General features: G+C 42.4%; 1 protein-coding gene across 1 annotated transcript in view; it reads left to right on the top strand.

Moving 5' to 3' along the window:
- LOC106585527 (RIMS-binding protein 2) overlaps nt 1-16,151 on the top strand; it is a 56,108-nt gene extending 39,957 nt beyond the window's left edge. The window contains exons 12-19 of the mRNA XM_082968595.1: nt 688-840; nt 4,702-4,822; nt 6,831-7,030; nt 7,221-7,389; nt 8,037-8,140; nt 9,343-9,414; nt 9,636-9,779; nt 13,598-16,151. Of these exons, the coding sequence (XP_082824721.1) occupies nt 688-840; nt 4,702-4,822; nt 6,831-7,030; nt 7,221-7,389; nt 8,037-8,140; nt 9,343-9,414; nt 9,636-9,779; nt 13,598-13,792 (1,158 nt within the window). The 3' untranslated portion in view covers nt 13,793-16,151. The remainder of the gene's footprint in view (nt 1-687; nt 841-4,701; nt 4,823-6,830; nt 7,031-7,220; nt 7,390-8,036; nt 8,141-9,342; nt 9,415-9,635; nt 9,780-13,597) is intronic.
- Nucleotides 16,152-16,458: the final 307 nt, after the last annotated feature.

Here is a 16,458-nt window from a genome sequence, read left to right as displayed (position 1 = left end):
GTGTTGTTGCCTACCCTTACCACCTGGGGGCGGCCCGTCAGGAAGTCCAGGATCCAGTTGCAGAAAGGGGAGATCAGCTTTGAGGGAATTATGTTGAACGCTAAGCTGTAGTCAATGAACAGCATTCTTGCGTAGGTGTTCCTTTTGTCCAGGTGGGAAAAGGCAGTGTGGAGTGCAATAGAAATAGCATCATCTGTGGATCTGTTGGGGTGGTGTGCGAATTGGAGTGGGTCTAGGGTTTCTGGGATGATGGTGTTGATGTGAGCCATGACCAGCCTTTCAAAGCGTTTTATGGTTACAGATGTGAGTGCTACGATTCGGTGTCATTTAGGCAGGTCACCTTGGTGTTCTTGGGCACAGGGACTATGGTGGTCTGCTTGAAACATGTTGGTATTACAGACTCGGTCAGGGACAGGTTGAAAATGTCAGTGAAGAGACTTGCCAGTTGGTCAGCGCATGTTCTGAGTACACGTCCTGGTAATCCATCTGGCCCTGCGGCCTTGTGAATATTGACCTGTTTGAAACTCCCCCCCTGTCTCCTAGTTCAGCCAGTCAGATACAGGCTTGTTGTTCCTGTGGTTCCATGTTAAAGCTGGTCCTCCCCCGTCTCCTAGTTCAGCCAGTCAGACACAGGCTTGTTGTTCCTGTGGTTCCATGTTAAAGCCGGTCCTCCCCCCTGTCTCCCAGCACCACTACAGCCACAGTGAGGAGTACCAGACGGAGAGCAGCCGCGGGTCAGACCTGTCTGACATCATGGAGGAGGACGAGGAGGACCTGTACTCTGAGATGCAGCTGGAGGAGGGCCGTCGGCGCAGCATCAACTCTCACAACACTCTCAAGGTACAGCACACATATACCTCATCTAGTGGGGGTCCAGGGGAGGTTGGGGAGGCGGGTAGGGAGGGGGGTTGGGGAGGCGGGTAGGGAGGGGGTTGGGGAGGTAGGGAGGGGGGTTGGGGAGGGAGGGCCATCCTATCTACTGTGGCCCCGGCTGCCTTCTCTCACTGTCTGGCTCTACATGCAGGCCCACTGTGGCTTTGCCTGCTGAGTGCTCCATCCTGTTCTGAGCTGAACAACACACTGCATATCAGCTTCATCATCCACGTCTTAACTAACCCATCTGAATGGCTGTACTATACACACCCAGCATGGACTGTATAAGGAGAGGTGAACAATCATGTTTAAAATGAGCTTGGTATTGATAGAAACATGGAATGTTGTTTTGTCTCAATATGCATTTTAATATACAGTTTAAGAATGTCTATATTTTGTAAAAACTGGATAATTAGTAGACTTACTGTTCATGAATACTCTGTTAAAAATGTGTTGTAAAGGAATATGTCAATGACCAAACATTGATCTTTTAAAATGTACTGTACCATCAGCTAGAAGGGTCATGGCATATCGAATGCATATGGGAATCTCATTTAAGTGAGTTTAGGCTACTTAAATGGAATAATTCACTTTGGGTTGTGTCCGTCTCATGTTGTACCTTTTGTGTTTGAGTTATTTTCTGGATGTTGATGATGGTTACCTTTTGTGGATGTGTGGACCTGTCTCCATTGAGTATGTTCAACGGGCACATGTGGATGTGTGGTCAATAATCATTATGTAACAAGTTCTCCTGGGTGACATTATTATTAGCAGTGAAACATAGGTTATATTTACTGTGTTGATTATAAACAAGAAGTTAAATTGTCATCTGTATTCATTGGGAGTGTTGATATGAAAGGTCCCCAGGTCATTTCCAAAGAAACATGTTTACAGTCATGCAATGCTGTGAGAATACTTGTGAAACTTTTAACTTATCAAGTTGATAAGAGTAAGCAAGATGTGATTCCTCACACTATACGGTACTCAACAGAACTGTCTTTTTAGGTGTATTGATCTGCTGCATTTGCCTATGTTTTCCATAGTACCTCATCATGTCACCAATAAGTATGTCTCATTCATGTTCTGTATGTATTTGTGTCTTTTTACTATGCTCTGGAAATGGAGTGTCCTATGCAGTAGTGCATGCAATCAGGGTCAAATATCAGAAGCAACACAGCTGAGATTCAGTCTATAGTCATTATTGATGGAAACTCTAAATCTGTCATAAGAACAGCCCTCGGGTCATGTCTGAAAATGTTAGAACAGACTGAGACACTTTTTAAATGTCTTATTTTGCTTATGCAAGTGCTTTGCTTAGTTTTCTGCCGCATTCCTCTTGGTTAATGTATATACTGTAGGTCTTATTCACTTGCCCAGGCTATGCTTGGTGCAATGTGTTTTAAGTCTTTTCTTTATGAGTTAATTCACTTATATGTTTTGTGAGTTTGTCACCTGTTTCATTTATCTGTGAGTATTTCTCCCTTGGCAGATTTGTTGCACCCTTTTCTAATCTGTCCTGGCTATCTAAATCCTGTCCCAGACCCATCCTCAGTGTGACTGTCTATTACTCCCTTTGCTTTCGTCCCACAGATTCCCGTTCAGAGCATGCTATTTCCCCCAGCTCACGGAATGACACTGCATGCCTTACATCTGGCCATTCTGCCACAAATAACTAATTCTGTTCTTATTTTGTCTTTTTTCCCATTTAATTTTTTATTCACACACTGTGTTGTTTCCTGCCTGTTCTAACACCTTCAAAAACTAAATTTTAAACAAAACTCTTAATTGAAATGCCAAACCAATCCACCCTGCACTCCGCACCGTGGCTGTCCCGTCCTGGTCGTACAGGCGTATTACAGGCGTCAGGACCTGGGGGAGGAGAGGGACTGCTGGGACCTACAGAGGGAGGTGGTGAGACAGAAGTCCCTGCGTAGTAAACGCCTCCACAGCATCCCTGAGGTGGCCGAGGACGAGCCTGACGGAGTGGATGGGATGGGTCATCATCATCAGCGCCTGCGCTTTGACGACGAAGGCAGGCCTGGTACCCCCTGCATGCACCGCAGGAGCCCCCGTATCTACCAGCAGGACCCCCACCAGCACAACCACCTCTCCCCCAGCAAGAACCACCGTCGCCTGCTGCAGCGCCAGCATTCCTCTCCCCGCTATGGCTGTAATTTCGAGGAGCGCAGCCTGAACCGGCCCAGCCGCCAGACCACCAAGAGCCCTGACAGCGGCCTGGACTGTGGCAGTGAGGAGGAGGGCTCTTTGGGGTACCGGGGTTACCCCCACGGCAGCCCCATGCGGGGTCCTGTCCACTACATCCACTGTGAGGGGCCGGTAGAGCGACAGGCCCTGGCTGCAGGCAGGAAGAGGCAGCTGACACGGCAGTGCAGCATGGATGAGGACCACTGTGACAGCCCTAAGACGGGCCACCTGTCTGACCTGAGGAACAGGGAGGTGCACTACGGGCCAGGCCGGGAGTGGGAGAGGGAACCAGGGCACAGCCCCAGACGCTACCCCAGGGACGGAGCCCTGAGCGAGGGCAGGCTCCACCAGCTGGACAGGCCTTATCAAAGGGACCTTAGGGCCAGCTATGTGAACAGGCTCAACAGGGTCTCGGACCAGCCGCCGGTGTGTGTGACTCAGACTCTTACCTGCTGTACATTCCATCAGCAAGCAGTAAAACCATACCTTTTTTCTTGGTGTTTTTTCTCTCTATGGGTCTCCCACCTTTACATTGATTCATTTTTGTTTTGTGCAAAATTCTGGCAAGTTATTAGTACATGTTCATGGTGATTCTTATTTGTAGTTTTTCATGTGTGTAGTTTGCTCGTTCTTAGAACGTCCAGTGAGTTTTTAAGTGAAGCTTTTTTGATTATCTAAAGGCCATTTCAGAAAGTTTTTGTTTCTGATGTGTCTGAGGAGAAAGATTCCTTTTTTAAACAAAATGGCAGCGCGACCATTATAGTTTGCATGGGGATGCGCTATCCCTATTCTGCTCCGCCTTCCCCCTCTCTCTACCAGCCAGTGGGTTTGATATGCAGCTATGACAGACGTCTTGCCCATCCTATCCCACCTCTGACTTTACCCTGATTGCACTGCCTTCCACAGGGGGACCTCTATTCCAGCATGTCCTGCTTCTCATTGTGCATAAAGGCTGTAGTCCTTGACAGATAAAGCCTTTTCTAGTAGGACTACATGGAGGGTAGTCTCTCATAGTCGTATATCCATCTACATTATGTTAGTGCTCTGCAGACAATATGCTCTCCCCTCTTCATGCTCTTCCATAATCTTTTCAACAGAATCTCCTCTCCTCCTCCTATACTACACACAGCAGTGGTCATCTTATTGCTCGATCCCCATCTCTGTCCCATATATCCTGTATGACTAACTGGATGAGAAGCCTTTGGGCCTCAGTCTCTCTTTCTCTGGTTTGGGCCCCAGGCTGAAGCCATTATGGTTGTGCTCAGCTAACTATGCCTTTTTCCATTCTATTCTCTTTCCTCTACTCGCTCACTCCCTCTTCTCATCAAGGAGCTGACATGAGCAGAACAAAAAACAAATGGTCTTTAGCTAAACATCTGATCCTGTTGTGGTGTCTGGAGTTGATTTACTTTGGTTCTGTTGATGTTTTTTTGGTTTGTTTGGTCTCTTTATTTTATGGGTTTATTTATTACTCTTATTTTGCCTCCTTAAGGACAAATGGAAGTGATATCATTTGCTCTTATGGTTTTGCGATCCTTTTGAATGGCTGGTTTGTTATGTGAGAGAGGCAGTGTAAAAGGCAGCTTGTTTTAACTTACGCTGTGTTTTTCTCGCCCTCTAAAGATTATAGGGAACTCCCCTTCCCATGGATGCTCCCATGGCGACCGGCTGGACCATTCAGGGAGGAGGCCTGTCCATGGCGGCAACCCCCCACAGCGACGACCCATGATGGTTCCTTCCATTGGTTAGTGTGGTCACCACATGATGGGATGCCCCGTCCTCCCCTGAGCTGAACATCTCTCCCATAGACACATGACCTTAAACAACCATGTAGTTCTTTGTAGTGGTGGTGTGCTCCTACAACTGTAGTTCTGACCAACCTCCTACCTCTTTACGGTGTCTCTGACTTGGCTTTTTAAATGTGCATAAGCAGTTAAGGGGGAGGGACTGCTACTGTTTACTATAGACTTTATATACTGTGTGCATAAAGGGCTCACCTGCTCTTACCCTTCCCTTTGTCTCACACAGTGCAAAGCATTGCTGTTTTACATTGAAGAACTCCAGAGTACGACCTGTTGCCTAATCCCACCCCCTGTTCCCCATGACCCCTGATCCCCCCAGCCCCTCCCCCTCCAGCAGCATGTCCAGCCAGGCATTGGCCGGTCCGTGAAGTAGAGCAGTGTGGGGGGGGGTCCCTGACAGTAACGCTGTGATCTGATTGGTGTCTTCTGTAGAGATCACCATGATGGAGAGTAACAGTGAGGGGAGTGAGGGAAACCTCTCACCTGGCAAGGAGGATGTTTACTATCATGGCAGTGTAGCTCGGCGGAGGATATGGCATGACGATGGTATGTGGCCCAGCTTCTCTCTAGAACAACATGAATAAACCATGAAAAGTACATAGAAGACAGTGTTAAGAACCTTACTTGATATTAGAAAGGAATAGTAGTCTCAAGCTTAAGTGTGAATTATACACTCTGCTGCCGGGAAAGACAAGATGGCCACTTTTTCTGTAGCTGAAGAATGAGTGTCCCCTCCCCTCCCTGTATAGCTCTCTGCAGCCTTAATCCCAGGCCTCCCTTGGAGACCCCTCTTCCTTCCCTCTCACCCATCCCTTCTTTTCACCCTTCCTCTTCTCCTTCCAGGGCATATAGTCCCCCTGTTGACTCTGTTGATTTTGCATGACTGATTGTTTTCAGTACAGTGAGAAGGAAAACCATTGGATGAGTAAGTGCACTCATGTCTTGTTGGTATCACTCCATTGCACCTTGATGAAACTGCTGTCATCTAAACCGAACATTAGTATTGTATCATTAAAACATAATTTAACAGACATTTTCCCTGAATTGTGATATTGAAACATGTGGTTTGTTGGACATGGAGTTCCAGGAAATCCACTAGTGAATGAATATAAGGTGGATTCCTTTCCCCTCACTGTCCCTGATGCCCCCGATGAGTCAGGTTTCTGCTATGGCATTTGATGTTATAATTTCTTGCAGGAATATTCATTTGCCCTTTTAGCTTAATGCTGTATTTCTAATGTGAGCATGGTTTTACCCCTCTTGTATTGATATTGAAGCATACTTCCTCATTTTGAAGAGTGGAACGCATGAATGCCTGTTTACGCTCCGTGAGACAGTGAAGTAAAACAGCAATGAACAGTCTGAGTCTGTTTCCCTCCTTTCTTTGTTATGTGCATGTAGTTCCCCCTGCATCCCATCATCTGGCTTGACATGTGCTGCTGTCTGTCCTACTTGACCTCTGTCTAACTGTATCTATGAATGTTATAAAGGTACTTTGTTGTTTTGGTGTCTGTCCTACCAGCATTCAGAGATGTGTGAAAAAACCTCCAATCTGTGCTATCTGTCAATTATAAATAGCTTAGACTTTTTTTTCTAAAAACAGTGTCCTGCTTACATGTTCTAATAAATTGGGAATCATAAATGTTGCTAGAGTATATAATTACAGGAGGGTCTTATCAACGTTTTTAGAGGTGTGCCCTTTGAGAGGATGATGGACACAATAGTGCAGACTGACCATTCTATCTTAAAACCTCTTTAAATCCCCCTTGAAATCTTGGGCTCTTTTTCACACACGTGTGTTTCATGGCCCTCTCCCCTGTCTGTCAGCTCTGACAAAGTGACATCTTCTCGTTCCGCTGCCCTCTACTCCACTCTGCACCCCAGCCTATCCTGTGCTGGGGGCTGGCAGTAGCAAGGCTGGCAGTTGCAGCAGTGCCTTCTGTGTTTCAGATGAGTATGGTGGGCAAGGCCGCGGGCAAGGCCGCGGGCATGGCCGAGGGCGGCGGTCGCCAGTGTACTACGAGGAGTCGGAGCCAGAGGACCTGGCGCGTATATTTGTGGCCCTGTTTGACTACGACCCCCTGTCAATGTCCCCCAACCCTGATGCTGCTGACGAGGAGCTGCCCTTCAAAGAGGGCCAGATCATCAAGGTGGGAGCCTGATCCACACAGTGCTGTAGTCCAGTCTGCTTTCCTCATCCTAACAACAGAAGGGCCTCGTGTTGACTTACATTCGTGGGTTAGATGTAGTTGTGCATGTGAAGCTGCAATTAAACAACTGTAGTGGTGGTGGCTGTCTCTCTTTCTCCCTCCTGCTAACATTGTTCTCTGTGCTGGTCAGGTGTTTGGGGATAAGGACACGGATGGGTTCTACAGGGCAGAGATCCGTGACCGCCCGGGTCTGATCCCCTGTAACATGGTGTCAGAGATCCAGACTGAGGATGATGGGATGATGGACCAGCTACTCAAACAGGGCTTCCTCCCACTCAACACTCCTGTAGAGAAATTAGGTAGGGCAGCACCTGGACTCCCACTTGCTCTCTGTCTTTTCTCCGCTACTCTTTCTTACTCTAATTTGGGCCTGATTTTCTCTTCCCTTCCTCTTTTCCTGTCTCGCTTGCTTTCTTTACACACTGATGTCTAATGCTGATGGTACTCTCATTTCTCTGTCTCTACAATCGTTTCCCTCGTTCTTTCCTTTTCTCTCTGCTTTCCTGTGAAGTGAACTGCAACCGCTTCAAAGATGGCCGCTCAATAAACCGCAGGTCCCGAAAATCCAAGCGAGGTCTGTGTTCTCTTTAGATGCACTCTTTCTGCACTATTTTCTTTCATCTTCACGCTTTGCTTCTTCCACCATTTCTTCACTTTTCTTATGTGTTTTCGTTGGGAATTATGGGTACTTTCTATCAGAATTGTCACTAACATGCTCATCTTCAGTAAATCAATGGGGGTGTTCATTATGGCTTTCACCTTCATGCACCATGTTCATTCAGCCTTTGCCTGGTATAGACGGTCATTCATGAGAGATCATAAGGCATTGCATACTGTCATTTTAGTGTGTGATTTTACAACTGAGATTAGTAAGGTGATTATCTCTAGTTTAGTGTGTTACTTGTCATTCTTATTGATTGATGACTGTCTGTGTGTCTCTGTCCAGAGAGGAACAGGCGGAGTGGGCGTCAGCACCCCTCGTCCACACGTAGAATGGTGGCCCTGTATGACTACGACCCCAGGGAGAGCTCCCCCAACGTGGATGTGGAGGTACTGCTAGAGTCAGGTGTAGAGGTAGTTCTACCCTGTTACTACTAACGATGTACCTGCTTGCCTTGCCAAAATTGCAGCAATACACCAGCCAGTCTTACTCCCCATCTTTACCATTACCTGGTCCCCATTAGTAGCTTAACCTTTTCCTGTTGTTCTTATGGCCCTTCCCCCCTGGTTTCACTCACTCTCACCTTTCTATTGGCACGGCCCCAGACACAGTATGGGAGAGACAGGCTGAATGAGGTGAGTGAGAGGAGCGTCCGCTCTCTGTGTGTTTTTCTCCCTGACTGTTGTTGGAGTGTTCAGAGGTGGACACATGGTGGAGGGGGCTACAGTATACCCCTCTCATGAACACAGCCCCTCACCCATTGCCTGCACTGGCATCCTTCCTCAGTTTGGTCTGTGTGTTGAGCCATCTCCTACATTTGGTTTGTGTGTTTTGGAGAGGCCTGGAAAAGTGGATAGTAGATAGTAGTATGGTATGCCTATTGTCTGTGCTGCAATCAATGATGTATACAAACCTTGGATTGCTGATGCTATGTGTTGGCCATTGAGAGGCTTTGAAGCCACCGGTCAGCCATATTGGCACTACCCAGAAGGAGCACTCCTCCATAGGAATTAATGGAATTCTACAGTATCTCAATGAAATGTTTCAAGGACAAAATTACATGTATTTAAGTATTTTTTTGTTGTAGTAGGGACAATAACATTAGTATAAAAAAAGGAAAATGTTTTTATATATTTTTTCATGTTTTATATGTATGTTCAGTTCACATAATATAATTTAAAAGTATGTATTAAGGTGTCTGTCATATAATAAATGTGTCAATAAATGCATTTCTATTGCCTCCAAAATCTTTTTTGACAATGGAGGATGAGTACCAAGATGGCTGTATGGCGGCTTCATTACAGCGCCCCCTGTCAGTCATCCAGGGTTTATACACATCACTGGTTGCAATCCTGTCTTCAAATATCCAACACTTGATGCATTTGATAGTTGCAGCAGTCTGCCAAGACTGTACTGACACTTCTAGATTTACAATGCATCTCAGTGATTGGAATAGGAAGTACAGTATTTCACACAAATTAAACCCTAACAGTGTCCCACGTGGTTGGGTTATAGAGAGAATCTTCAACAGATGCAAGCTGCTTTGATGTAGAGAAAGCAGGTCAAACTGAACTCAAACCTGTTTTGACAGGCTGAACTGACATTCTGTGCTGGTGACGTCATAACAGTATTTGGTGAAATTGATGAAGATGGGTTTCATTATGTAAGTATGTGAGATGTGACTTACACTTGATATAAAGTAGTTCATATTTCTTCAACCAGCTTAGTGCAAATAAACACAGTAAAAATTACAGTGATAGTAATAGTAGCCGTATGATAAACAATTTAAAATTATAATTTAATATCCCTTTAGTCTAGTTTCCTATATTGTTGAGTGCAAAGTACATTCTATGCCAGTCACCCTGTGTGTTTGTGATCCCTCAGGGCGAGCTCAATGGACACAAAGGTCTTGTTCCCTCCAACTTTCTAGAAGAAGTGCCTGATGATGTTGAGGTTTTTCTCACTGACACTCAGTCTCGAGATTCTCGATACCCGCAGGACGCTGCAGCGCGGATAAAGACCAAAAGGGTACATGCTCTCTCGCAGTACTAGCCCTCTGTCATCCATTTACTCTTTTCCGTTCCCTTTACCTCCTTACTCCTTTAGTTTTCCGTCTGTGCTTGTGTTTCATTCCTGAACATATGATGGGAATTCAGACTTTGGAGCATTATGCTGTAACGTTGTTGATGTCTCAGAAATATAAAGAAAACTATTAATACTTGACATAGGAACTTTTATTTTCAATGTTGACTGCCGTGGGGGTGGGGGGGACATGCATTGTAAAATATGTGGACATATTCATAAAGCGTTCTCAAAGAGAATAGACCGAAATAATAAAAGAAAAGCAGAATTATTGTCATGTAATGTCTTGAAAAATAGCAGTCAACAACATGCAATGTTTTTTTTGCACATGCATATTTAGTATTGTAATAAATGCTTTATGAATATTACCTGTGTTTCTAATAGAGGAAATAGTTTTGATGTACTGGAGGATGAAATATCTAGACTGTAGCACTGCATGTTCTCTCTTTAAGATGCATGATTTCCCTTTGAACCTTTTTATAGTGAACAATAAGTCTAGTACAGTAGAACTTTTGTATTTGCTCCTGAAAGCCTTGTTTTTGTATATTGCTTACTTGTATAATAGCATCAAGAAGCTTATGTTGCTCTTTGAGAGTATAATTTCAAATGTCATTATAATTATAACTAGCTGTAAAATAATGTTACAATAATTCTGTATTTAACAAATAATTGCAAGTTAATGTTTGAATATGAGCAGATTTCATCTCAAGTTTCTTGGTTGGTTTTATAATTTGTCATTCTCATAGTGCCTATTGAAACGCCATCACTGCATTTTTTTATTTGATTTCTTTCCTCACCGCTTGGCAAAACAGAAGAAGAGTGTTCATTTCACACCTTAAAGGCTGTTTCCATCACGTAAGTGAGCAACTGAGGATACCAAGGTTACGCAGCCCTCGTCTAATGCAGATGACATGGGTTCCCCTTAGTTTCCGGTACGCAACACACACTCCGTTTATATGACTATAATTTTGCCAGCTTAAATTTCAGTTAATTCCTTTTCAATGGATGTAAATATTTATAGAATACTGTGGTACACACCAGGGTGATCCCAGTGTACATGCTTTTATTTGACGTGAGTTTATTGTAAAAGCATTCAGGTTGTTGTGTTAACTTAAGGACGACCACCCTAGCCAATGCATTAGACAAGAAGCATGGTATCTTCAGTTGTTTCTCTGGGTGTTGTACATTACAATGTCCTTCTCTCAAGATAAGTCTCCTGCTGTAACTCATGGTAAGCTAAAAGGCCATTGTTGCACGCCTAGGTTGCCTCCCTGTAGTACTAGTGGTAACATTCAAACAGACTCTATAGCTAACATTCTGATAGAACCTCCCCTCTCCTTGAAGTAGTGCACCCTGCCACGCTTAATCTAATCAAACTCCGCTAGAAACAAGTCAGTGGTAATGAACTGTCTGCCAGACAGGCAACTCCTTGTTGAGGTTTCCAATCAATCAGATAAACATTTAATTGGCATTACTTTACCCATAGATACCCAAGATAGTGGTCCGCTCCACATGCCTTTGTTAAGTTGTTAGTGGGGTGCACTTTTTCTCTCACATAAGGAATTATGCAAAATGGCAAAAATAGCTACTAACATTTTTTCCTCATAGAAAGTGTCATCAATTCGAATTCAAAAAGTTATTTTAATTAACATGAGAAATTGAAAATCACTTTTTTATTTAGTTTGTATAAATATTTAAGTTGCTTGTGATCAGATTTGTAAATACAACTTTTTTTAAAGCAGGTTAAATTGGTTCCAACAACCTTGATGAAGTTACCTTGATGAAAAGTGATTAATTGCTTCAAAAACTGGTAAATTGAAACCCTTATCCCCTCTCGACGTATGATAAATTATGAACGTTCAATGTGCAGAATAATATGACCCTCTTATTTATCTGGACGTGTCTATATATAGTTATATACTATACCTACTGTAGAGACTAGTGCCAGAGACTATACTATATCTACTGTAGAGACTAGTGCTAGAGACTATACTATATCTACTGTAGAGACTAGTGCCAGAGACTATACTATATCTACTGTAGAGACTAGTGCTAGAGACTATACTATACCTACTGTAGAGACTAGTGCCAGAGACTATACTATATCTACTGTAGAGACTAGTGCTAGAGACTATACTATATCTACTGTAGAGACTAGTGCCAGAGACAATACTATATCTACTGTAGAGACTAGTGCCAGAGACTATACTATATCTACTGTAGAGACTAGTGCTAGAGACTATACTATATCTACTGTAGAGACTAGTGCTAGAGACTATACTATATATACTGTAGAGACTAGTGCCAGACTATACTATACCTACTGTAGAGACTAGTGCTAGAGACTATACTATATCTACTGTAGAGACTAGTGCTAGAGACTATACTATATCTACTGTAGAGACTAGTGCTAGAGACTATACTATATCTACTGTAGAGACTAGTGCTAGAGACTATACTATATCTACTGTAGAGACTAGTGCTAGAGACTATACTATACCTACTGTAGAGACTAGTGCTAGAGACTATACTATATCTACTGTAGAGACTAGTGCCAGAGACTATACTATATCTACTGTAGAGACTAGTGCCAGAGACAATACTATATCTACTGTAGAGACTAGTGCCAGAGACTATACTATATCTACTGTAGAGACTAGTGCCAGAGACTATACTATACCTACTGTAGAGACTAGTGCTAGAGACTATACTATATCTACTGTAGAGACTAGTGCCAGAGACAATACTATATCTATTGTAGAGACTAGTGCCAGAGACTATACTATATCTACTGTAGAGACTAGTGCCAGAGACTATACTATATCTACTGTAGAGACTAGTGCCAGAGACAATACTATATCTATTGTAGAGACTAGTGCCAGAGACTATACTATATCTACTGTAGAGACTAGTGCCAGAGACTATACTATATCTACTGTAGAGACTAGTGCTAGAGACTATACTATATCTACTGTAGAGACTAGTGCCAGAGACAATACTATATCTATTGTAGAGACTAGTGCCAGAGACAATACTATATCTACTGTAGAGACTAGTGCCAGAGACTATACTATATCTACTGTAGAGACTAGTGCCAGAGACTATACTATACCTACTGTAGAGACTAGTGCTAGAGACTAGTGCCAGAGACAATACTATATCTATTGTAGAGACTAGTGCTAGAGACTAGTCTCATGTTAATGGGATCTTAAGGATACATCTTTCCTAAGTGCAATTGAAAAGAAGCCTTTTAGCTCATGATTACAATTAAGGAATATTTAAATATTGTTTACTGTAACCCAGTTGTATATGAATGCCCTTTATATTTAAAAAGAAAATCTGCTGTCATATGTTGTCCCATAATGTTAATACAATATTGTATCTCTTGTTTTTGTGTGTGTGAAAGACATGGCCTATGCCATTGATAGCCATTCTGGAGAATCTCAGCATAGAAATGTGTGATTGGTAAAGAGTATGTGGACATTCTTTGACATTGAAGTCTATCATTTAAACCTGCTTGATGAAAGACTACCTAAATGGCAGTGGGGGAGGGGGGTATACAGCACCTCAGTAGACTAAAGATACAATATCCTAACATTTACAAGTTGAACTGGGCTACGCTATGAGGGAGATAGACTGATGAAGCCAAAAGTATGGTGGCCCTGCTGAGACAGAAAGGACTAAGTGGAAGGGAGTAGTGACTGGGGTGCAAGAGGGTTGGCTTTTTAACCCCGCTGAACTGTCCCTTACGGGTCTCCCATTAGGTTCCATTGGAAAAATCGGGTCCGCCCAGAAGAGCCGCCTCCCCCACAGTGCGCCAACACATCCCTGGCTCTGGCCCTGCTACCGTGGGGCCTGGCAGTCCCATCAGGGGCCCCTGCGACTTGTCCTCCAAAAAGAAAAAGGGACTGCTCTCCAAAGGGAAGAAACTATTGAAAAGACTTGGCGCTGTAAAATAACCCCTTCAAATACTTGAAGTATATTACCAACCACATTCATCTCCAACACTTCCATTACTGTAAATTCAGTCCTGTGAGAAGAAAAAAAGTGGTCAAAATGTACAAATCTGTTGTATTCTAGAAACCATATTTTCTTATTTAAATTTCAGTATGTATTTTGAATATGGTTCAGGGACCTCATAGTTTGACATTTAGTGTCATAAGCCAACCTCTGGTCATTTATGTTTTGCTATCTGAAGCAGAAGACTGCAACACGATGGATGATTTGAAATATTCTCTATTTTGAAGGCCAATAGGTACGTAGGTGTGTTTGATGATGCTGTAGACCACAATGTTCCTCAGAGTAAGAGGAGTTTATACCAGAGTCTCTTTTGGTCTGAGATCAAAGGATAGGGCTCAGAATGGCCAGTCAACATCATACTTGATAATACTGCTGGTGGCTCACCTTAACCAAACCTTCACATTGTAGTACCCATATTGATGCAAGGAAAAGAGCAGTTTTAGGGTCAGGCAGCTGAGGTCATTTGAACTGTATAGGAGGTTTGCATGTTTTACCTAAACCACATCCAGAATAATAATTCCCACCCAACCTTTGAAAGCACATGCTAACTGATGGCCTTTTCTATCAGAACTCAAGGCTCAATTTGCATGCTTTGTCAGTGCATTTTTATGATACCGTATGAGCAATATTTGCTAAATGAATAGTAAAAAAAAAATGTTTACTTAAAACAGAATATTCAATACAAACCTAATTGTCACATTCGTACTCAGTTCAATTCGAGCCCAGGTACACATTTGACTAGTCACCACCTTAGCACCTGAAGTCACGATATGTGCTGTGGTAAAATATGCAAAATCTCCAGAAAGACTTGAGTCAGATTGGTCTGGAGAGAATTTGATAAGCAAGTATCAATTCTTAACAGCAAGTGTCAGTTCTTCAGGCACACTGAAATAACTCTGGACAAGGACATTAGATAGGACAGGGTTTCAAGATTCAGTATATTTTTGTTGTTCAATTGTCATGAAATGCCTAGTTGAAACCAACCTCCATGTATTTGCCTTATAAATGCACAATGGTTTGTATTTTGTCCAGTGAGTGGAGCGTTATGTCCTGTATGCATTCAAGTCATTGATTTACTTCTAAAAATGAAATGTATTTGTAAATTATGTTGATCAAGACTAGTGATGTGCAGTTTATTACTTGTAGGAATTATTTTTGGAGGACCAGCGCATTAAAATGACATTCAAACAAAATTCAATACAAAAAAGTAAGGGGGAATGTAAATGTGTATTTACGTTTTAATGTTTCACACTATTTTGGCACAAAAAGACAAAAAAAATAAGGCACTTTATTTTGTTCTTCATGTTATACATGCAATGTATTTACAGCATTCACAATCCCATTTTGACACATTTGTGTACAAGACAATGGATGTGAAAGAAATGCAATTGAAGGCCAGTTTAATTAACTGTTTCCAGGATAAGTTGCAATCAGCAGTTGGTATTATTTGTTTCAAACTAAGTTTTGTAGAGTACACTCCAAACTTGCAATTCTCGGAAGCAGGAAAATGTTTGACTTATGACAGAGACTAGGTTTGATTGAATAACCATCAGATAAAAGCCCTATATCAAGTGTTGTTACATAGAAATTGTGATTTCAACAAGACAAGTCTACCTCCATAATGACCCCTATAAGTTCAACTAATTTGACTACAGGTTCACAGAAGTCAACTCTCCATTTCATATATTTGCAAAGGGTAGAAGTACTGTATTTGTGTCAGCACCCAACTAGCACAGAGTAGTGAATGTATGATTAATTGAAAGCCAATGCATTTTATTTATCAAAACTATCCATTAGGAGTATGCAGATGTCCAGCGTTCTCTGGTCTAGTTCATATGTGAAATGAAACCTTCCATCTGTTAACCCTTACACTATTTTGTTAATCATTTCATCCTTCCATTCACTTTATATCACAGCTTTTTCTGGACTACACTACTTACATGAGATTTGAACTGAGACTGCCAAAAAAGAATGTACGAAAAGCATTCTGTACAACTTTTTGTACAATTGTCGGTCATTGCTTCTATATATATTGTTTTGACTGTTGCTCTTTTTGTACTTTGTCCATTTGTAAATTGTTTTTAAATGTTTATACTTGATTTTCAGACTGCCTTTTTTGTACATTAAAATTTATAATCAAACAGTGCAAAGCTTTCCCCATGGTGTCTTCAAAACCATAATGTTTTAAAAGTCTGCAATTGTGTGCTAGCTTTATGACAAAAAATATCAGCCTATATTGGTGGTTACAAAATATTGTGTGGGTGTGCATGTGCAAAAAAATTTATCAAATAAATTTCATATTTTGTAATGCTGTTTGCGCTGTGTTTTATTCACCAAATGCCATGGTGCAACAGCAAAGTCAAAGGATTAAGGACTCAATCCAAATCGTTCAGAGATGTAGAGCAATTTGAAATATAAAGGTAATTTCCGATTGAGCGGACAGTCTTACCGTGAATGCGGTCTCAGCGAACATTGTCTTTAAATTTCTATTGCGCTGTATGTAGTGGAGGTCTACAGCACTACGGATTAAATCAAGCCATAAACATTAATATCAAAGTCCTGAGTATTGACTTAATCAAATTTCTCCAAAAAGGGCATAGGCCTG

Source organism: Salmo salar, chromosome 24, assembly GCF_965601325.2.
Source record: "Salmo salar chromosome 24, fSalSal1, whole genome shotgun sequence".
In the NCBI taxonomy this organism is placed as follows: domain Eukaryota; kingdom Metazoa; phylum Chordata; class Actinopteri; order Salmoniformes; family Salmonidae; genus Salmo; species Salmo salar.
Note: the sequence above shows the minus strand (reverse complement) of the source record. Positions and strands in the feature narration are given on the sequence as shown.